At 45.6% G+C, this 24,048-nt stretch overlaps 1 protein-coding gene across 1 annotated transcript in view; it reads right to left on the reverse strand.

Moving 5' to 3' along the window:
- The window catches only part of LOC104482992 (voltage-dependent N-type calcium channel subunit alpha-1B), a 286,868-nt gene that overhangs the window by 98,696 nt on the left and 164,124 nt on the right, over positions 1 to 24,048 (reverse strand). The window contains exons 13-17 of the mRNA XM_086763488.1: positions 17,108 to 17,220; positions 13,629 to 13,741; positions 9,424 to 9,555; positions 8,475 to 8,547; positions 4,029 to 4,146 (exon numbers count right to left, since the gene is read on the reverse strand). Coding sequence (XP_086619614.1) covers positions 4,029 to 4,146; positions 8,475 to 8,547; positions 9,424 to 9,555; positions 13,629 to 13,741; positions 17,108 to 17,220 — 549 coding nt within the window. The remainder of the gene's footprint in view (positions 1 to 4,028; positions 4,147 to 8,474; positions 8,548 to 9,423; positions 9,556 to 13,628; positions 13,742 to 17,107; positions 17,221 to 24,048) is intronic.

Below are 24,048 nucleotides of genomic sequence, written 5' to 3' on the forward strand. Positions count from 1 at the left end.
TGCCTGTCAAAACTGGAGCCTCTGCTCATGGCAGCGGAAAGCAGGAGCTGTATTTAATCCCTTAGGATGCATCTGCATCCAGACTACCAAAGCCTGCAGGGGATGGGACGCCGAACACTGGAGTTTCTCCAGGCAAAGGCCAGCGCACCCACTGGGCTTTCTCCGTGTCATGTAACACGGGATGGAGGGTTTTATCACATGAAGACGGTTCCTCTAGGACAGACAGAGGTTTGAAACACGACACCCATCAATTTCTCCTTCCTCTGCTCTAGCACAACAGCAGGGAGCGCAGGGCGGGAGCACCTCAATCCCACTGAGTCCAAAAACAAGAAAAAGGGAAAGATGGCACTGAAATGATCACCTCCTCTGACCTTGAAGTCAGAGCTCAATCAACTTTTAATCTGAAAAAAAGTACAAATTTCTCCATCTCCTTTTAACTGATGGGCTGGGGGTGCAGGCAGGGAGGCGGGGTGCCGACTGGCACCAGCTGGTTGGGTTTCTTCCTCTGGGGTGCTCCCAATGCGTTGGAAATGCTTTCAAGCCTCCTGCTGTGGGTATAAATGTCTCTGTAATAAAAGTGTCTTCCTACCCCTGCCTCCTACACAGACATGCTGAAAATGTCTCTTGTAACATAATCAACCACTGGAAATATAATTATTTTTTTTTTTAGCAGATCAGACTGTTTTGATCCATCTCCAAGCAGACATAATCCAGCAGACTTTGGTGTTTCTGCCCCCAAAAAGGTCCTTCAGCCCTTTCGGCAGAGCTGGGGGATTCTCAGACATTACCCAAACTCCGGTCTGATCCAGGCTCTGTGACCTGGGCAGACCCACGGACCTCGCTGAGTCACGGCCAGCGCTGCGAACGGCTCTCCGGCACGGCAGCTAAGGGCACGGGGAAGGGCAGAACACTCCAAGCATTCACTGCTTTTCACTTCAGGCTCACTGCAGGTTTTAATGTTCCCCCCCATCCCCCAACAGATGCATCAATTCATCAATTAACCAGATAACAATGAATATAGGCTTGGTGTAATTTCCTAGAAAATGGGCCAAATCCTGCTGTTACTCTAATCATAGTATGTTCATTAAATCATTTCAGATGTGGAGGTCTGGCTCCACGCAGACTCTCTGGTACTGGGAATGTAACATGAGAGACTTCTGACTTAGGAAAAAAAAAAAGTTTCTGGATCTTTTCCTTGTAATAGTCCCTTGAAAATGTAAATGGATTCAAAGAAAGAGATGAGCTGCACCAAGAAGCAGGGGAAGCTGGCACCCAACCGCCATTCTTTGTGAAACAGAAGAATTGCAATGCTCATGTTTAAGAAGAGCAGGTTTTACAAGCTGACCCAAAATCGCCAGTGCTGGCTCTCTAACAAGACTTGGTCCAATTTGCATAAATTCTTAAAAATGGACTCACCAAATGCCAATGTTCAAAACCTGAAAATAAACCCAGTCCCAGCAGAGGAACCAAAGTGCCTTTCACTTGGTGGCTGCCCTGCCTCCGGAGGGGGCTAAGACCGATTTCAATGGTAGTGATACAAGAAAATAAAAACAAAAACACCCTCGTAAGAAATTCAGCCACAGTGAATATCTGTGTGGAGAGAGCTGGTGCCAAATCCACACTTTACAAATGAAAAAAAAAAAATCCGCTACATAAAAAAAAGCACATTTTAAAAGATTTTGGAGGGAGTCCTGCACAGAAGAGGAGGGAGATCTTTGTGAAAGGGAGTGCGACTGTAGTGTTCAAATCCCAAGTTAGAGCAGAAAAGACAGTCTGTATTAATCTAATCTATAATTAAGCTAATCAACAAGTTGGGCTGCTCTCTATAGGGTGTCCTCTTGGCAGCTGTTGGGCTGTGGGGCTCCCTTGGGAAGGTGAACTCGAGGCTCAGACACGTTCCTCACCCTTACACTCCCATCCTCAACATTGCCAGGGCACCGCAGCATCGCTGACGTTGATTTTACTTCCCTAAACGCACAGACGGTGACCCCGGAGTGCTCTGGCTACGCCCAAGCTGTGCCACCAGCACGCGACCGCAGGCAAAGGGGACAGAGAGGCACGGGAGATGGTCCCGGGGAAGCAGCCACCTCCCGGCTATCCTCAGCAGCGGGACAGCAGAAGGGAAAGGGACACAGCTGGTCTCTGCCAGGACGGTGTCTGGGGAAAGTGTGGGGAAGGTTTTGACTCTCCTCTCTGCCAGGGCAAGCAGAGGCAAACACCAAAGTCATGGCAGTAGGTGAACCTGGTCCTTATTCCCTGCTCTTTCCCTTTCAATGAAAACTTAAGGACAAGGGAGAAGCCCCCTCTTTAAATTAAAGGTATCCTGTTCCCCAAAAATGCTAGATTTTAGCTGCTCTAAGGTTAAAAGTCTCTCTTTCAGCCCTGCCATCAAGCCTGATTATAGCTTAATATCATTTTCAAATGCCGAGCCCTGAGGATTTTGAGATCTCCCTCCCTCCCAGCTCTCCATTGACCCAGTTTTCCAAAGCCTCATGTTTCTGGATGGGGACACGCTGCCTGCCACGAGGCAGATGTCGGAGCACGGCGGCCGAGCCAGCCTGGGCATCAGGGCTGCTCTGGCTCTGACAGCACATGTATGTTAACGGGATAAATCCCACCCAGACATGCTCGTGTGACCAGCACAGCTCACGGGCTGCCTGCTCCGCTGTTCCTCATGCTAATTTTCAGACAAAGCAAAGGGGGAGGGCCCTGCCATGCAGCCCATGGGCACTGACATCCCACCTCTTCTCATCCCAACTCCCAGCTGAAAGGGTTTACATGTATACCAACTCTACATCTTTAAACAAGAACCGCCTGCCACGTACCCCTCCCTTTCTCACAGGTACCCAGCGATGCTGCCAGCCCAAGCAGGACTCCTGGGAAAAGACACTGGGAATGTAAGGAGCACGAAGGTTTGCACTGCTGGGAAGCCCTCCAGAGAGCTCTCAAGCAGAGGCAATACTTAGAGTTATTATCCCTGTTTTACAGAACAAACAAACCAGCCGGGCTGCCTCACGTATGCAGCAAGTTTTCAGTTTCCATTTTTAAGGATGCTCTTGTTGACACCACAGCTTGTCGCTGCAGCCAGCGAAGATCTTGCACCAACAATTTTGTACCTGGTTAATGTGAGCAATGCCATGCAACGCCAGCCCATCGGCAGCCTCTGTCATGACGCAGGGACAGAGCCATCACAACCATTATGCTGTGCTGGCTCTCCTAATCATGCCCAGCTATTAGATCTGAGAATCACTTTGCCTATTTCTGTACAAAATACAGCCTTCCCTTTCCAAATTTTGGCTTGATACGACTGCTATATTCTTGCCTCCTCAGACCTCTCTGGGGACACAATGCATGTCAGAGTGCCACTGCGTCCCCAGCAGACACCCTGGGACATTTTGGGAGGACACAAGCTTCCAGTTTCCTATTTTCCTCAAGATACTTTCATGACAAAACAGCACAAAACATCCTCAGAGACTTCATGTGTCAGGTCTTGGAACATGATTGAATACTCCCGGAGCCCGAAACCCAACACCTAGGCTTAAGTTTTATGCATTACATAGAGACAAGACAATTCCAAACATTTGGAATAGCATAGCTGGTTAAGCTCTCAAGTAGACAAAGGCACCAAGAGACTGGACCCTGATCTAGGTACTAAAACCAGTTTCAACCCTTTCTTCCTCTGACATAGTGCAAACTCCCTGTAAAGATCTTCAAAGTACAGATATTCTGCTCTGACTTGACTTCAATCATTTTTCTCACAACATGATTTAACTCGTAACAGGACATTCTCAATCTGAAACGTGAAAATTAATGAAGACCACGCCCACACATTTCCACCAGAAAAGTGACACCAACATGGATACCTTCCCTCTGACCCTCGGTGCTGTGAGGAGCAAAGTTATCGCAATGATCTGGTTTTAAAAAGCGTAAGTGGGGGCATGAGAATTTAAATGCAACTCTTTTTCTGGCACCCCAGGAAGGGTGTGTAGCACACTGTGCTGCTAACACGAGGCAACGCGCAAGGATACAGTTACCGAACAAGGTCAGGACGATGAAATAAATGGAGGAGAACATCCCTGAGCGGACGCCGCCCTGCGACTCTATCCCATGGTACATCACCGCGTTCCAGTCTTCGCCCGTCAGGATCTGCACAGCAAAATTTGAGAGAGAAGAGGGAAGAGTGACTCAAAGGAAAGAGAAAGGTCTGGGTGAGCTAGCTAGCTTGATGCAACCCAGGCCTGCTCTCCTTGGGGAAAACGCAGGAGCACAACAGCGTGGCAGACTGCAGTGCTGGACATCACCCCCCAACCCTAGATGGTCTCACCCTGGGCTGGATGCAGCTGTCTCTTCTGCTATGGGCTGAGGAGTGAGGACCACTGGTGAGGTTTGCTCAGCTCCCACCCAGACCAAATACACTATATACACTGAGCGACCACGTCACAGGAGGAGAAACTCGTGCAACCCCCTCCCACTACTTTTTGCTGCAGCTGGTGCACGCGTGGATGTTAGTCCAGATGCCAGGAATAACTGGGCAGCACAACCACTGCAAGGTTTGCCAGGGGGCTGCACCACAACGGGTTCCCTCTTGCCAAGGCCACAGTACTCTCAGCCACCCAGATAGCCACAAACCAAAAAAAAAACCCAACCAACCAAACAAAAAAAGCCTACAAAAACCCACACAACCCAAGTAGAAGCAACAACCAGATGCATAGAAGTGAGGACAGATGAGGGCAGCTTGAACGCAGCCTAGCTCTGCAGAGCTGTCCTTGGCTGCTGGCTCTGGGGACTGACCTGAGGCTGATTAGCAAACACAGGACTAACAGAAAAACTAACTGTAATAAGTGAGAACACCTAAGACTCAAATGAGCCCCGTCATGCTGATACTAATTTTGCACCAGTCTGAATCGCCTGCCGTCCCCGTTCTTCACCAAGGGCTGTAGCACAGCAACATTTTGGACACATCAGCACTTCATCTGCCTGCCACGGCAGAGTCGAATGACAGTTACTTCTAGTACATTAAAATATGCCCGCTGGGATACGGAGCTCAAATTCTAAACGGGAAGTTGTCTTTGTGTTCAGTAACAGAAAAAAAAAAAACCATCAGAAAAAGCCCAAAGCATGATGTGTATGGTAGTAATCAAGTCCCATGTGCATACAGTATGCTCGAAATGATTGCAAATTCCAGACTAGTCATCAGCTGCTGATGGAAAACTTCTTGCTGCAGGGCTGGTGCTGATGAGAGCAATAAGCTACAAGCAAGTAAGTATAGACACAAGGACATACAGTGCATACACAAACTCGTTTCCTAAATGCAGAATCTGCTCTGAAATAGTTCAGAGACCAGAATTCAGAGCCCAAGCCTAACCCACACCATTGGAGTTACTCCAGATTTACACCAGAGAACATGAACCAGGGCATTGGGCTTTCAACTCTGGCACTGAATTATGCAAAACACTGCTCACAAACTCACATCCACATAATTTCCGTGAATTCACAACTTGTTCATGCTTTCTGGGAATAACCAGAAAGGGATTTCTGTTCACTCAAACAATCATGGAGAGGGAAACCGGTGGGGATACTTCTATGCCCTGCAGAAGAGCAGGAGTTGCAGGTATCACAAATTACAGGCTGCATATAAACAAGGTTGGGGTCTGGGTTTGAAAATCCAGCTGGATTATTTTGGAAGTGGAACATAAACTTAAAGGAAAAAACAATTTGTTTCTAGAACTTTTGCAGAGACATACATGGTCAACACTAACCAGCCTGCCTCGGCAGGGCTGAGGATGTTCTCCAAGATCCTGGCAGGAGGACGGACACTTTGACCTGGTGTCCTTCCCACTGTTTGCGCTGTCACCCATCAGCTGAAGGAATTGCTTAAACAACTAGGTAGCAGCCCTCAAGGAGCAGAGCACATGCAGTAAGTTAAGTCTTTCCACTCTATAAAGTCTTGGTTTATGGATACCATAAGAACTTCTTGCTACAGGAGAGAAAAGAACAGCGTTGCATTTGATACTTAGGCTTGGCTGAGGAGCCATCAGGTGATGGAATAAAAACCGCTTTCAAGAGCTGTTGTGAAATCTTAGCAGACTAATGAGCAAATTAACAGTGGGAGACCCTCAGCTGCGGAGGATCAGTACCATGCCATTTCAGAGGGCTGTCCTGAAAGAGAGATGCTTTCCTGAAGAAGGGCCTGAGTAAATGCAAAATCACTTCAGCTCAGTGTCAAATCTCGCAGGCAGGTCAGCGAGGGCAGCCGTGGAGCTTGGACATCAAAGTGAAGCCAGCTCTGCTCCCCAAGCCCTGGCAGGGCACTCGCCAGCAGAGCTGAGGGTCGGTCCCATCCTGCCACCACGACTCATCACCTCCAGCGGTCACCTGTGCTCTGCTCCTTAGCAGCCCTCAGCATGTAATTATTTACGTAGCGGCTCGCAGGGAGCAGAGCAGGTATAGCTAACACAGATCTTTCTGCTTTATAGCATCCCTGCACTTACGGATGCTGTAGACGCTACCAGCTCAATGGCTGCTGGAACTGGAAGAAGCAGCTTGTTATTTCTCATGTGTGTACAGATATATATGAATACATACACACACACAGACTTTGTGTTTGTATTTGTATATATATAGCTTGGCATTTAGCTCACAAAAACTTCCTTGGAGCCAGGAGCTGGAGAAAAACACGTGATGCTCTTCAAAGGGAATTTAGGGACAGTGAGGCTCAGTCACACCCAACGCTGAGCTCAGCCGGCTGCCAGGTGGACAAAATACGCACGACAGAGGACCCTGCCCCAGCCAGGTCTGCTGAAATAAAAGGAGCTAAGGCAGGCTGCAGAAGGCTTTGTTTAGGACTGCTTCTTAAACCAAGAACCTCCGAAGGGGTTGGGGACAGCCAGGGTGCATCTGGATTTATTTCTTCAACACACTGAATGCATTCACTGAGTAATGCTACTCTGCTCACTAAAGCAGCAACCAAAAAGCCTGCTGGCTTGCCTGAATTCATCGAAGATGAGGTTAAAAGAGAATCCAAAACCCATATTGAAGAAACGTTGACATGGTATTTGCCATTCAGGGGAGGAGGGGGTACAGGCTGGGAGCAGAGATTGTCAAAATGCCTCTTTGATGCTGCACTGAGTTAAGTCCGTGCTGACGGGTTTTGCTGGTTTTAATTCGCAGCTCTGATGTTCTAGGCAAATGGCACAAAACCAACAGCCGTTTCCTTTGTCCCACAGCCACTACGTTACAGGAGTATTTATCTCAGGTATAGAAAGGAAATTTTTCAGCTAACTATTCTCAAGAGACAGCTCTAGTCCCAAAGCAAAATAACATCCGAATTTCCAGATGCTTTTATGTGGAGCCTGACTTGGGTTCAGTTCCGGCTCCGTGGCAATACCTTTACGTTTCTGTAAGCTTTTTCTTTGATGAGTACTGAAATTCTATGAAAATATTAATCTACCATGATTTGCAATATCCTGCGAGGTAAATACTACCAAACCTGCTTCACATCTGGACAGCAGCAATATCCATGTGAAGCTGCTTACGCAGAGGTCACAGGATAAATTTTTTTAGAGTCTTTTTCTGTTTTAATCCAAAAGTTGTCATCAACTTCCTTTTTTTTTTTATCCTGTTTAGGATAGGACACTGAAATACATAATCCAAGCCTTGCTGAGATCCAGTGGGATCCAGGATCGATCTCAGCTTGAGCCCACATTAATGGTTTGTGCGGGACAACGCTATAGATGCTGGGTGATCTTCCACTGACCTGTGAGCGCTACCTGCACACGGAGCAGGGTGCAGCATCCCCAGCTCTCCACTGAAACACCTGAAATAACTGGTTTAAAAAAAGCCACGCAGAGAACAGTTGCAAAATTAGACTTTTAAACACGAGCACTGCCAGAACTGTGACTTCTTCCTGCCATCACACGAACTTGCCCAAGGCTGATGCCTGTTTCCATGCTCCCCCGTTGACTGCCATCCTTACCCAGCATTATCTTATCTGCAGCTATTACTGTGCAAAACGCTACACTATTTCCCTACCGCCTGGAGCTAGCTCAGGCCTCTCTCCTCATTAAATTAAGGCAACCACAGAAGAAAGTGAAACAGGTCAACCGCACGCTGGCTGTCTGGGATTGCAGACAGAGAGTTTCGGCAGCGTGGCACGTGCAGCCCAGGGCAGGAGCCTCAGAAGACAACAGCCTGGGCCATGCACTGCCTTTAGCCTTGGCACAGAAATGTCTATTTTATCAATATTTTTTTCCTAGCAAAAAAAATCTTGTGTTCTAGTCCTCCTTTAATTCCATAGCGTTAATTTTTAACGATGCATTGATTGGTCAGTGTGGAAAAATACATGAGAAGGAAGGACAGGATTCCTCTTTCCTAAATTCCATGGATTTTTGGGGGTCTCTTTGCTCCTCATGAGCAGGAAGAGACGCCCAGGAATTTATTTTCTAATGCTCACTCGGGACAAGGGATGGCTTTACCTGGAATACCGTAAGGATGGCGGCAGGGAAGGTATCGAAATTCGTGGTTGGTGTTTCATCTTGGAAATTGAATCTAGAGAGAAGTCAGAAATAAAAACAAGAGCAATAAGGGACAAGCAACTCTCCCCCAGTCTCATAATACCCTGTAACCTGAGTCATAGAACAATGTTTGTTCCACCTGGCAATAACACCCCAGGAACCGCAGCAGGGAACATAACATCTCTGAGAAGATGCTTAATAGAACTATTAGCAGAAACTCAATTTTATTCCTGGAGAAAATTCTGATGCTTTGAAATCCATTTTCATCCACAATTAAAATGAACAATCAAAGTCTCAAATGCTTTTTGTGGAACAAGCCATTACAAAAAGTTTTTGTTCTCAAGTGGAGAAGTTAGTTGAAATTGCTCTCTAAGTAGGTAATGTAATTTTATTTTTTTTTTTTAAGGCAAAATAGTAGTTGATTAAAAAAAAAAGTTATTTCATTTCAAAAATTATACTGGAGTTTGAATGGTGATATTGTGGTATTTCTTTTTATCACAACTGGCATTTCTTAGTGAAAAAAAAAATCAGATTCAACAAAATTATATTTTCCAGTAGAAAAATATTCAAAGTGAAAAAAAAAATCCTGTTGCTCTGGCTGTCAGGGGAATTTTCCTTTCCCCTCCCAGTACAAAAAGTGCTGCTTCCTTCAGTCCTATTTCAGAGCTCCTGGTGAACGTGAGCATTACAGAATGATACAGGAACTTTGAATTATAACAACCAGAAAGAATTCAGCTCCAGGAAAAACACCAGAACAGGAACTATTCTCCTATAAACCAGAGATCACATCTCAGGAGCCCGGAAAGACCGACATCTGCACCCAAAATGTGAATACGATGAGCCCTGTGGCCCCTGTTGCAGGTGATGCCGTTCAGATGACTCCTGACAGGACACTGGCTGATGGACTTACTGTCCTCCAAAGAGCTGCATCCCCAACAAAGCAAACACCACGATGAACAGGAACAGCAGGAAGAGCAAACTGATGATGGACTTCATGGAGTTCAGCAAGGACACCACCAGGTTCCTCAGGGAATTCCAGTACCTGCATTATAGATCGGAGCAGCCAGGAGAGAACGTGAGCGGGAGAAAAGCCTTCAGTGAGAAACTAGTGTAAACTATGTTCTTATTATTAAAAAAATAAAAGCATGGCAAGGAATATCAGCATCTTTAAACTCCCCTCTATGGCAGGAAAATACAGCTGAGTGGCAAAATCTCTTGTAGCATCGCAAGGGCGGAGATGGTCACCTCAGTGCACGTGTACCCGTCTGCGCTGAAAGCATTTGGTTTAGTTTTTCAGAGCCCCTTTCCTGGTACAGATTTCGACCTTTCCGCATCTTCTCATCTGGTACGGTAGTCAGCAGAGGCATCAGAACCAGGGACATATCAATATCATCAAGGTGAGACTGAGCATGGGGACAGTGAACCCCTCCCTTCATAAGGCACAAATCAGGAATAAACAGTTCATTTCCACCAGGACATCTTCACAGTGTGTCCCTGTACTTATCAAATGCCCATAGCCACAAGTGGAATTGAACTCCCACAAGTTTAAACTTTCCTGTAGACGTTTAACACGCATTCATGCCCACTGATGCCTTCACAGTGCGGCAATTCAGCCGCGTGGTTCAAGCATCCAGGACTAAGCAATCTCCTCAGAGGTCGAACACAAATCTGGGACATTAACTCCAACATGGCAAGAGGGAATGGCTCAGCCCAGATCCTGACTGACACATCCAAATTGCATCTGGCCAGATACCCAAGTTGGTTTGTTTTTATCTCCCCTGCCCCCTGAAACGGCTCCTGGCACGCTCGCAGGCAGGCACGTCAAGTGAGGGAGGGTGCTCACAAAGAGCTCTTCCGTGGCTTTATTGCCCTGCTGAGAGCAGGCAGGGAGCAGTTATATTAGGAGAACTAATGAATCAGAAAATGCAGAAAGGGCTATCAGGCAGACGAGCTGTCTGGCAGTCTCCTTTTGGACAGACAGGCACACAGAACAACAGGGCTGAAGCGGGCAGTAGGAGACAAGTGATTTAGAAGCCATTTCCCATGTCCTCTGTTAAAAGTTTTGAGTCTGAGGCCATGGGGGGAAATGTTTCTCTCTCTTTCTCCAGCAACTTCTCTCGTTTCCACCGTCTGGCACTGGCAGCTGCCATCCAGAGGTGACTCCGCAGCAGCATGTGCTGCCATCCCACCCTGCATCTCCTTCAGTTTTGGGGACAGACCCATGCACCAAGATCCTTCCCAGGGTGCAGCTGTGGGTACCAAGCAGAAGGAGACCTTCTTGTCTGACCCACTGATGTGGAGAGAAGCTCAGAGCTTGAGTCAGAAGGGCAGAAATGCCATCCTTTCTCTTCATGTTCCTCCTCTTCCTTCCCCCAGGTTTCTTTGTACTGAGGATGACTCAGGCACATCCATCCCAGGAGAAGCAGGATCTTGCACTCCCATTGCACCCATTCCAAGAAAAGTTATGGCCCTAATACAGTGACAGAGGTTTCAGGGGAAACTTTGGTCTCTCAGGAGAATATCTTCAATTGAAAAAGTTGCAACCAAACCTTCTCAGGGTTGGCTTCCAAGCAAGAGGGGCTGAGCTGCTCTTCTTAGAGAACAAGGAATGGTTTGCTGATCACATGGCTCTCCCCTGCTTGACACTGGCTTCAGGCAAAGTCTGCCACAAGCAAGGGGGCTAGCACCTCACAGTTAACACAATCGGACAAGAAATGCACCTGGAGGCTCTGTCTTGTCCTGGAATAGATCAGCACCAAACCTGCCTGACCGCAGAGTGCCGGGAGGAGCTGCATTTCTACAGACGTCTGTCCCCATTCAGTTCTGCCACGAGAAAGACGAAAACACATGAAGCTGGTTTCTCCTCATCCTCCTCGATGAATTTGAGCCCCTCTTAGGCTGCATCCCCTCGCAGCGCATCCTGCTGTCGCCTTTCAGGTCAGCTGTAATTTAACTTTTTAACTCTCGCATCGCTCCGCCGTCTGCAGTCACACTGATTTGGGACACAGGACTCAAAAAGTCTAACAGCATCAATTATTCAAAGCAGGTGGGCTGCAAATGGCTTCTATTAAACATAGAGGCAAAAAAAAAAAAAACCAAAACAAAACAAAAAAAACAAACACAGGGCAGGGAGCTTCAGAGAAAAATTGCTATGAAAGAGATGCAAAAAGGGAAAAAAAAAATACTGAGAATGAGGATATTTTCAGAGTAAAGACTGTAATGAGCACAGGTGGGCAGCGACCTGTGCCAGCTGCCATCGCTTTGACCGCTCTCCATGACTTACACTAGGACAGAGTTTGTGCAGCTCACACAATGGAACAATGCGACCCATCACAGCTGAGATCCCCCCGCGTGAGCTGGGGGGGACCTGGCTTCTGGTAACGCAATGAATGCATTTCTTTCAACTCAGCTGAAAAATCCCCATAATTAGGTCAAGGGAACCTCAGCATCAGTGGGGTGAGAATTTCACTCGCTGTCCTGAGAAGGGGGAGAGCGCTCTGCTTGCTCTGTGATATGCTTTGTTAGTTTAAATCTCAGGTTTCGTCTCTTTATTATGTTGGTTAAAATCCTGAATAGTCAAAACTTGCAAAAAGATCATTTTATCTTGCAAAAATGTCCAAAAATTTTTAAAAGTACAACACGCAATCAGATACACTAAATCTCAGCAGCTCCAAATAAAATTAACTGCTGACAATTAATTGCTATGAATTTCCCACAAAGCCTGGACTTTTCTATAAATAAGATTCATGTGAAGGTAGACTACAGTGACATTTCTGGGGCAGGCGCCCACTTGTTTGGCTGGACATCTACAGAACTTCATGCTTCCAACCCCTTTGTCCCACGGTGCAACAAATGATACAGCACTGCCCATGAATCCTGGATCTGCATAATGGTAAAAATCCTGGATCTGCCCAGCAGTTATAAATCAGCAAATCCTACAGAGCTAACCAAACCTGTAAGCTTGAGCACAAAAGTGCCTGGTTACTTCAAACGACTGTTTAGTTCAAGTATGACAACCTACGCTTTATCTCTTTGGGGGTGGCTGGTCTTATTTCGAGGGAGGTGCGATTCCTCCTTTTGTTACTTCAAGCCAAGAACAAGTAAGAAAGTGATGGAAAAAGGGGAGATCTGAGGAGGTAATGGTGTGAAAAAAAAAAGAAAAGTAAGGTAGAAAACATTAGCAGGAGCACCCAAATATGCCATCAAGTTCCACACTACAATTTTTAAATCCTGCAGAAATTGCTGTAGATGGATTTATAAATTGCGCGGTAGCTGTTTGCTGATGCCAGCGCACGTTAACGCAATGCATGAGCACAAAGACAAAAAAAGCTGTGGCAACCCAACTCTAGTGAAAATTCAACTTCATGGCCTTGAGACTGAAAACCTCCAACGTTCCCAGACCAGACATAGCACAGGCAGCAGCAACACTTCATACTGAAGTTCAGGCACCAGGATTTGGTATCCAGCAAAAACTGGGGTAGCTCAGCTCACCAGTTACTGAACACTTCAGGAATTATCATTGGATCAGCAGCAGATGAGGAGAGCAGGCAGTTAATGGGGCTTAGAAACTACAAAAGGAACTTATTTTCTCTTACAACGAGAAATAAGGGATCACCTCATGAGATTTTTGTTCTAAGCAATCTTAAAAACAAAGAAAAGAAGGATGTTCTCATGCAGCTCATCACTACATCGTGGAGCCCTCTGCCCAAAGGGAGGAAAGGGTTGAAGATGTCAGACAAACCTGTACCTGCGGCTGGGGAAAGAGCTGTCACAAGTCCTTGGGGATGCAGATTCCAGCTCAGCAGCTCTCTAAACTTTTGACTGCCAGAAACCCAGATTGCCCAGCCAAGGGAAGGGTGATGCTGCATCTGCAATTTTCTTCTACTCTGCCACCCACTAGAGCCAGCGCAGACATAGGATGTTAGGACAAAGACCTTCGTGCCAGCCAGTACAGGGCTTTGGGGTGTTGTCTGGGGGCTTTTTTTTTTTGATTGGTTTTCTTTTTTTTTTTTTTTTTACAAGTGTGGAGAGTACTCCTGCATGCTGTGGGGCTGGTGATACAGATTTCATACGGTATGAAAAGTCTCACATGAGCAGAAAGGGAGCCGGACTTACTTTGTTACTTTGAAAATCCTCAGCAGGCGAAGAGCTCTCAGCACGCTGATGCCGAATGAGGTACCCGGCTTCACTGCAGCCCAAATAACTTCAAATATACTTCCCACGATGACCTGCAAGAAGAGTCCATTTTACATAAGGCAAAACTTCCGCTTAGCTCTTTGTGGTGCTGCTAGAGAGGCTGAGGAGAGATCAAGAATCAGAGTTTGAGCTGCGATGGTTTTCTCGTGAAGGCTTCAGCGAAACCATGAATTAGCCAACAGCGCTGAAAACCCTTGTTCCAACTTTCTGCAGCCCAGTCTAAAAAGGGGCAATACCTAGAAGCAGGACAGACGCACAGGGAATCACAAATCAGAACTTGTTGCTTTCTCCCCTAGCAAGCACACTACCTTAAAATAACCTTTTTTTGAAGGACAACATATTTTTTTTTTCTCTAGACTAGCTCATCTACAAATGCCAACGCTTCATTTCCCAATGCCACGCAGCTGGTGGGTGCAGCCTGCAGAGACGCGGGGACGCTGCCTCGCCCTCCCCTTCCCATCAGAAGCACCCAAAGGCTTCACCCACAGCACCACAGAACAGCGAAGCAAGACCTGGGCAAGATCTACCAGAAACTTCTGGCAACTGAGAATCTTTAGGAGTCCAATTAAGATAACAGCTGTTAAGAGATCCTGCAAAGCCCCTAGCATGGGCATCCAATGTCTGCCAGGCTCTCAGCTTAATTTATTGAAAAAATTGTCCCCAGTCAAGGTGTTTTTTAAGTTTTATTTTGTCTGTTTGTTTGTTCTAAGGCTAGCAGAAAATTAACTTCAAGTAATGAAGAAATCTTCTCTTCAACCTTTTATTACAAGAAGGACAGAACAGTAACAGGTTAAGCCCAACTGGAATGGGCAAGTATATCACCACAGATTACTGCATGGGTAATAAGAGAAGGCAGACATTTCACTGCCAATTACTGTTATTACTTGCATTAACCCAGCATTTCAGAGCTCCCCTGGAGCGTGGTTCCCAGTTGCGTAAAGCACATCATAAACACATTATCACCGGACCCCAGTAAGCCGCTGGTTTGTGTTGTGAGAGGAGTGATAATGGGAAGTCAGGGCCAGCGGAGCCGTGTCCGAGTACCTGAGCAGTGCTGGGAGACTCAGCAGCTCAGAAAGCCCTTTCATAAATAGAAACCTGGATGTCTTTTCAAAAACACAGCGTGGCTTGCAGCTGCTCTGCAAGGAATGCAGCACCCTGAGCTTCAGGAAAATGTGGTGGAGAAGGGAGACACACAACAGTTGCTCATCCAGTTGCTCCCATCACAAAAAGAAGGAACTAAACTTTCTCTCCCAGTCTATCACTCTTGGGAATCCCTCATGAATCAGCAAAACCTTTCCTCAGACCCTCCACATGTTACACTGGTAATTAATTTTCCTGACATCTCCACACGGCCTCCTGGGAGCTGTTTCACTGAGACTCCTCCGGACTGTTTCTCCCAAGACTGATGTTGCTCTGATTTGTTATTTCACTTTTTGCATTTGAACGGTTTCGTCTTGATGGTTTGTCAGACTAAACTGACTACAGTCTGCGTGAAATTCCAGTGGGGGTGAAGTAGCTGCATTAATGCTGGGGGCTGGAAGGTGGGTGAGGAGGAAGAAACATAGCCAGAAGTAGGATCCCAGTGGATTCTCTAAAGAAGGAAGAATTGGAAACAGATCAACAGCGTTACCTCCTGGGAAACACTCAGCAAAGCTTATTGCCAGTGCTGCATTTACCATAGCATGAGACAAAGCAGAGACTCGGTAGGTTTCTTGCTCCTAAATCACCTGCCTGTGACTATCAGGTACAAGATCTTGTTGTAGAAGGAGCATCCTGGGTACAGGAATCCAGGGAAACTGGCAGCCAGCGCAGGGGCATGCCGGCTGCGGTTCAGAGCCTACTTAATCCATTGGTGAAGGACATCAATGCAGTGTCTGTCACTAGGCATTGCAAACAAGGCAATGACACACTGAGCAGTCCAACTCGGCAATGCTGCTCGGCTGACAAACGTCTTTGACTCAGCTGACAGACGCTGAGGATTTAGGTATGCACTGGATTTAATGAAAGCTGGGTGTCAGCCCCCTTTACTCCGTGGGCACACTCTTAATTCCAGCCTTGGCAGGACATCTTGCCAGTACAGTTTATGTTTTACATGAGATTGCTGGCTTCAGTTGAGGGGAGGCCCTCTGCCGCTTGGATCAGGCGCCAACTCTGAACGTACAGACACCCAGCTATTTTGCATTATCTGTGTTATTTGTGCTCTGGTTTCCCCTCCTGACAGTCAGAGTCTGTACATTATCCTTCAGGCTATGCAACCAGAAAGAGCGGCACAATGCTTTTCAATGCTCCGAGCCACCAACGGCTGCGATGGACAGCCCAGAAAGCAGAGCCCCACACTTGGTGCAGCCTGATGCAACACCTCAGTCTGCTTGACACAGGTGATTCTTGGGCTGGCTGGTTTAATCTCTATTTAGCTCTGAGCTTTCCTTTTGATCTTACCTAAAAGAGAAGTTGGCTTTAGCTGTAGTCTTGGATTTAGAAGCGGTCACCTACCGAAGGTGAAAATACCTCCTCCTACCTTGTGGGAGCAGAGTTGAAGCAGAGGTTTTAGCCCCACCATGGAGAAGAATCACCTCCAGCATCTTGGCAGGTAAAGACTAGAAACAACAGACTAAATCTTGGAGAGAAGGGCTGGATGATGGGTACAAGGAACTGAATGTTTTCCCCTTGCTCATGGTTGCATCACAACCTACTTATCTCTGTTAAAGAAACCTTACAGGCCAATTCCCACTTGGGGATGCGGTGCTCAGCCCACACTGAACATAAAAGAAGTTGAGTTAACCTCTGTGAGGACAGATTACAGCCTAATGGCTTTTAATGGATAAATTAACATCTGCACACAATGTCCTTTCTTAGATGTAGTCAAAACTGGCCCCACTATTCATTCTTTAAAGCTGTCATTTTAGCAGGAAAGGGAAAGCCTGTGCTTCTTCAACAAAAGGAGGTGAGTTATTGCCTCTCTGTCACCCAGTCAGGTGTTCAGACCTACTTCTGGGCACTTGTGTCTGAAAAGTGCTGCCTATGTATCTTCAGGTAAAGGCCATTAAATGGATGATAGGGGAGATGAGCAATAAGATGTGTGAGTTTTTGTCTTTCAATCACCTCATTTAAATGGGAAAGAGAATCTCGAAGTAATCAAAGCATTTACTGGTGCTGATGCTGCGAATACCCCGTAGCTCACCAAGGAAATTAAATCCCCAGCTGTCACATTTCTTCAAGAAGGATGATAACTAGGGGAAGCTTAATGTGTTTCACTGCAGCTAATTCATACAATGACTACTCCCTGCAGAAAACACTCCTTACGGCACCATTTCCCATCCTCACCCTTAAACGTCCAACCCCACTGAATAACAGGAGAACCACACACGTCATACACACAGCTGAAGCCTACTCACCCCAAAGTCAAAGCAGTTGAATGAAGAGTGGAAGTAATTTCTTGGCCCTAGTCCATACATCTTCAAAGACATCTCAGTAAGGAACAGACCCAAGAAAACAAACTCTGCGAAGTCTGGAAACAGGAAAAGAGATTAAATTAGTCCACAAGACCTTGGTAAGCAGCTCTCTTCATGTGGGAACAATGATAATTTATCCCATAACAGATTGTCTCCTGCCAGAAAATCCCTTTGCAATGGCAAACAAGACCCCAAGGACAGTTTCACGTCATCGTTTCTATACACACATGAGCTGTATTCAGCCTTCAAGAGCTGTGAAGGCAGTCTTTCATGTGTACTGTGGGAAGGTTGGTACGAGCATTAAATAATACTCTCATTGTCTTTGTAAAGGAATTTCAAAAGAAAATTCTGGATCTAATACTGCTGAAGATCTCATTTAATTGCACAGATAATGTTTTGCAAATATATGTTTAGGACTTCTGTACCTACACGAGATGTGCACTTTTGGAAGTGGGGTGTAAGCTTTTGCAAGATCCTCTCATGATAAAAATACCTCCTTACCCAACACACCTGCTGCCTCTGAGAGCTCACATTAGAGGTGTTGTGTCTACTGTTAGCACATCGCCACATTTATTTTTATTATGCCTGTATAACCATGTAATTATGGAGGAGCAAGTTCAGTTTCCTTCTGCTTCACATATCACAGGCAAATAGGCTGTGAAGTTTTTGATGGGAAAATTTATCACCGATGATGAAACAAAGGGCAGAGAGAATGTAGCTGGAGACTTCAATTTCCAGATCAAGTTTTTAGGACGTAAGCTACAGAAAACACTGCCTTTGGCATTTTAAGTCACGCAAGCCAGATCTGGAGGCCAATCAGCAACAGAAACAATGGAATATTCAAAACAAACACAAAAAGGGCAAAAACCTCTACACTACCAAAACAAGCCAAATAGCACAAGGCATATCTCTCTAGAGAAAGGATGAGGAGAAGAATCAAACTTCAAAAAGGTGGAGATTACTCACATTGCTCAGCGCACTACAGAGGGTTCTTGGACGCTGCAGCAGCACAGATGCTACAGGAAAGCCAACTTCTGTAACTTCAGTTTTACAATTCCAGGAATGATAAAGACAAGATAGTGCCAAATTTTTCTCCAAGGTGCACACAGACAGACAAGAGGCAACGCATACGAGTTGCAACAAGGCAAAATTTCAGCTAGATAATCCAGAATCCCAGGTGCTTTGTACACCTCCTGCAATAAGTGGCTTCAGCTAACTGCATGGGGAATGAGATGAGGGGGGAAAGAGGGTCCTTTCAAACCACATGGCTTTTGCTCCGTTCACCGCCTCACACGTTCACACTGAGTGAGTGTGGTTGGCCCAGGTCCATCTGCTTGTCTTTTGAAATTGCTTGAAAAATACAGCTTCAATAAAAAGGGGTTTTAAATTTTAAATGAAAGACAATCATGAAATATCACGGGCATAATGTTAACTGAAATCCAGGCAGTATTAACTAGATGAGAAAGGTTTTATTAACACTTCAGTGAGGAGCCTACAAGGACACTTCTGCCAACATTTGCAATAAGAGAGGAAATACCAGGAGAGTATTAATTATACCATGTAACCTACTCCGCTTGAAAATAGGAGTAATATCATTAAAGAGGACTATCAAGGACAAAGTGGTCACGTTTGAGGAATAAGATGACAAAGTATGAGATCTGCAGACTTCTCAGCCTTTATCCTACTAAGAGGTAGGCTCCATCCGTGGGATCTCAGCGCTCAGGGAAAGCACGGCCGCACGAAGGAGCAGCACACCTCCATCTCCCTTTGAGCCTGGAACTTGCTAGGAGAAGCATGTTCAACACCTGCACCGTGCTACAACTTTTCTCTGCTTTCTGACATTGGATGCAATAGCTCAATGATCAAACAGTCGTTTCCAACACAAAGGGATCCCAGAGCAGGGAGTCATCCATGGTTACGCTGGCAATCCCTGCTACAGGAGTGCAGAGTGAGAGAAAGGGGCCAGGTGAACCAACGTCAGGCATACAGTGAGGTGGCTGACAAGTCCAATAATATTTTAATATTATTTAATTTTTTAAAAATATGTCTTCAGGGGTATTGAATTTCCTTGCACATAATTAAAAAGATCACACTTGCAAATAGTAAGAATGTTAAAATGCTTAATTAATAGCTGGTCCTGTGAATCAGAAGCTTAAAGTGGCTTCCAGGCCAGATCCCAAACTTCCATTCTGCACCCTACATACTTTAGAAATAGTAAGAAACAAAAGGCAAAACTGCCCCAATAAAGCAGATGCACCTTCTCTGAGCATGGAAGAACTCATGCTGCTGCTGTCACCTATTTCAGTTACCTCCCGGAGGGAAAGCTTGCACCAGCGTTTGTGCTGACAAGAGTCTCTCCCTTGCAGGGAAGTTCTTCACTCCCATCTTTGGTTTCACTCTCAGCAGAGCTCAGTAAGTCAGACGGTGCTTATCAGGATGACTTCAGTGTGAAGTCTCCCTATCACAAGGGTTGGTATCAAACCAATGCTTTGGAACCAGTGGCCTTGCTTGGTTAGCAGGCAAAAGCTAAAATTGTAGGGAGGGGTTGTAGGTCAGACCTACAGAAAGCATTGCACAGCCTCCAAATGCTCCATATCTCACTCTGGCAGAGAGATTCTCATCCTCTTATCTATCCACCAGATTCCCCTGTAGAAGTTATATTTCAGGTACACCCCGTGCTCTTTCACAGAAAAACCAAAATACTAGGTAGGAGGTTTTTACTGTAATTTTCACCAACAGATCTCAGTGCACTTTGCCAAGACAATTACTATAATTCCAAAAGAAGAGGAGAAAGAAAAGGAAGAAAGAAACAAGAATTAATGTTCAGTCACCCATCCTGCAGAAGCATGAGCAAAAACCAGGTATCAGCCAGTGCAATGTTCCACCATTGGACTGACACATCCTGCAAACACACATGCAAAAGCAGAATATCATAGGAGAGAAAGAGCTAGCAAATGCCCTCTAAGTAAAACAGAATTCAAAAAACATTTGATTTAAAAAAGACCAAACCCCTACACACAAGAAACATTAGAAACTCAGAACATCTAAGAAACAACTTCCTTCTGCTGCTCTTGGAAGAACCACCAACTTATTCTTTCACAGCTGATGACTTCCATCAAGAGCAGAGTTCAAAACAGGCAGCGACGGCTACGTATCAGCAGATACCACATGCTGCAAATCATAGTACTGTGAGGACAAGGGATGGAGGTAGGGAAAACATGAACATAGTGAACTCCTTGGGCAGAAGGAATTGACTCAAAATGAATCAGCTTCTTCACCGGACAGATCAGAAATACGATTTCTTCTGACATGGCCCTGTCCATATAATTGAAAATGCAATTTCATTGTTTGGACCTCCTGGTATTCAGACCCCTCATGTAATTTAATCTGCCTTAAGCAGAAGCATTTTGTAATGTGATTTAAAGAAAAAAGTTTTCTACAAATACTCTTATTTAATTTCAAATTTGTGCTATTGGCAAAGGCCGTGCTAGCATCTTTTTGCCCCATACATTTGAATTAGATAGTTAGCGGCTCTTTTTGGTCAATCTTCCAGGGATTAATTCCATTTCTGCCCCATCTCTAAGCCCAATATCATCAGGAGCAGGTGCCAAGCCTGCTGTTTTATTTTCTTCTACTCATCCTCCTCATACATTAAACCAACCAGGAGGAGAACCTCAATGAAGTATGACTTCCTCTCCTTTGAGGAGGCAGACGCGAAATCTTCAGCAGACATAAATATACTCGCTTCAGAAAGCCTTTTCCTTGCAATTGCAAATGCTGCGTATTCATATCCAGAGGGAGCTGGCTATCTACTTCAAAGGTAAACATAACATCATCAAAAAAGGCCTAATTGCTCCAAATGCATGGTTCAGCATCGTGCAGCACACAGGGAAGACATTCTCAGGCCATAAAATACTGTTTTCAAATAGTGTATTTATCATAGAATCCCAGGATGGTTTGGGTGGGAAGGGACCTTTCAAGGCCACCCAGTCCAACCCCCCTGCCAGGAGCAGGGACATCTCCAACCAGATCAGGTTGCTCAGAGCCCCGGCCAACCTGGCCTGGAACGTTTCCAGGGATGGGGCATCCACAGCCTCTCTGGGCAACCTGGGCCAGTGCTCCACCACTCTCAGTGTAAAATTTTTTTCCTGAAAGAAAAGGAGACATTCTGGATCTTGTTTTTAGAGAAATATAAACTGAGGAGCAAGTTAAGGATCACTGCAGTGCTAGCTGGAGAAATATGGAGAGAGCTGCTTTGTGAACAGCAGCCACAGGGGAAAGGAAGCCTGATGAGAGGGCTTCCCAAGTGAAACCTGACTGATCCAGCCCTAAAACCTTCTCACCATGGTCCCTAAAGCCTGCCCCAGGGAGTCCAGAGAGCTCTGGGTGCAGTCTTCTTCCATAGCTTTAGCCAGAGGAAGAGGAGACCACCACCACCACCTCTGCCGGCCTCCTGCACAGCACAGCAACGCATTCACCTGTTTCCACATTGGGCTTGCAACTTCTGCTTGAACTACAGCAGACATTTTTAAAAGGTACAGTTCTGACTGGAAAAACCCTTAACACCACTCCTCCATTGCCTGCCCAAACTGTGGATTTTGTTGCCCTCTCATTTGGAGATGCACCTTTGCTGCTTCTAGATCCCAGTGGTGCTTTTCTAGGCTAGACTACAGGGTTGTCTTCTGACAGAAGTCTCTTTTTTCTGAGAATACCAGCAATGGTGGAAATTACCACAAACAGATGACAGTCATGAGTGGCTACCTCAAAGATACAGTGTCGTAGGGAACTGCAAATAATTTAATCAAATTTGGTGAGCAGAACACGCCATGTGCCCGTGTGCAGTATGAGAGAGGTCCTATTGCAATGCGGCACTGGAGTCCTTTCCATGCAGAGAAGGAAAATCTCTGATCTAATTTGGGGATAATTAAAGGGGCATAAAGTACGTCTGATTCTTCACCATACTCCAAGAATTCAAAGAATTTCTCAGCAGCTCTTTCAATAAGACTAAAGAAATCTCAAGCCCGTTTCTAAGCTCCTACAGTTCATTTTTCAAAGCAGTTGCGGGAACATGGAATATCAAGCAGAGAAAGCTAATCAGAACAATTCAACAGCAGAAAAGTTAAAAGAAAAGACCAAGGGAAAAATAAATCAATGCAGACCCGTAGGCTTTTACCAACCATTCTTTAAAGTAAAATTAATTTGTAATGTAATTAAACTTTTCCCTGGAGGGACAGGTATAATTGAATTAAAGGTGCCTGGGTAGGGTTTCAGGGTTTAGCGGATCCTCCCAGATTTTACCACGCTCCTCTCCCACTGCTGCAGTTCACAAAACTCCTCACTAGTTCATTTCTAAACACCTTCCATCAAACAGCATAATTGGAATTGGCTCCTTCTTTCGTGCTCTCCATCAGACTAGCCAAGTTCTGCTCCTCTGTAGTGGCATTCACTCACTGTGGATTAATTTTAAAGCTGTTTTTAAACTCTGTCGCTCTCACAGTTAAAGGAATTTGCCAAGTATTTCCAGGAGCTATTTAAAATCCCCTGGTTTTGCGGTGTCTTGTTCAGCCTATATCTAACGGATATGTGCTCCAATCTTGGGCAGAACAGGGCTTTCAAGGAGCACTCCTCGAGGGCTAAACCACGCCGGGCTCGTTCACAAAGGCGTGTGCTGCAGGGTTAATCAGGCTGGGGGCAGGAGCGAGAGGGGCCAAGTCCAGTCCTATCATGATCGCAAAACAAAACAACCAGTCAGGCCACGCAAAGTCCCACTTACCTTAAGGTACAAAACATACATTCAATATTCAACTTTAGATTAGTAGGAAAGATTGTGCTATCAAAACGATGCCATCCCCTGGGAAAGCGGGCAGAAACCTTTAGGTCATTACCAATGCAAAGACAGGCATGAACGCAACACTACAGCTCATCATCCTGAAAAGCTGGGAGGGTTTGGAGGTACAGGACTCTTGTAATTGCAGAGGTTGAACTTGTAAGTCTTTTCAGTGGACAATTTTCAGCAGCTCTTTGTTCTAAAATTATGTTAAAAGAGGTTTCTCCCCAGAGTTTCCGTTACACTATGCCATAAGACACACCAGACACAATCCTCCCCAGAATGAACCCATGGCACCTCTGCTTCTTGTCTTGGAGAAAATTATCTTGGGGAAAAAAAAATAAAGCAAACCCAAGATAAAATTATCTAGAGTATTTTAGAATTTCCACAATGACCATTCATTCTGCATCTCTGGCTTTTATTCTCCATGTCACGAGGGCTAATCTTGTACCATTCTCTTTAAAGACCCAACGCTTACACCAATACAGGAACACCCACAAAACCCGTGATTCCTCAGATATTCTGGTTTTGTCTGTGACCCGTCTCTGCGTTGCCCTCACCAATTACATTGTTGTTCCAAATACTGTTTATCTGCAGCCGCTAGCATGTCTTTTAGTGAATCTAAGAGATTGATTTGTGAAACATCTACCCAGATGTTTCCATTTTGACAAAGCACATACTCAAGTCGTACAGTAAATGGCAGTGTAATGGTGCAAAGATAACGAAAAGGCAGATGAGACACAGGAAAACACCGGCGGCTGGAAGGGTGCTAAGGGTTTAACTCTCAAGTACACATGGTTCTTTGGTGTTTTCTGGCTTTTCCATTAAAAATAACTCAAAGGGATCACTCGTTCTCAGGTAGGTAGTACCCTAGGCACCAAGAAATTAAAATATGCCACCCGAGTTTCTCTGAAACTAGTTCACAATACTGGCCATTATGGACACATCCAGAGCTCTTGGTAGAAGGACCCACCTCAACCCTTGTTCCCAGGCACTACACAGTTTCAATCATCCCTACCTTTGGTTTTCAGCTGAGGTAGGTTGGGAACCTAATTTA

The sequence above is a fragment of the Chlamydotis macqueenii genome, chromosome 20, assembly GCF_036417535.1.
Source record: "Chlamydotis macqueenii isolate bChlMac1 chromosome 20, bChlMac1.mat, whole genome shotgun sequence".
Lineage (NCBI taxonomy): Eukaryota > Metazoa > Chordata > Aves > Otidiformes > Otididae > Chlamydotis > Chlamydotis macqueenii.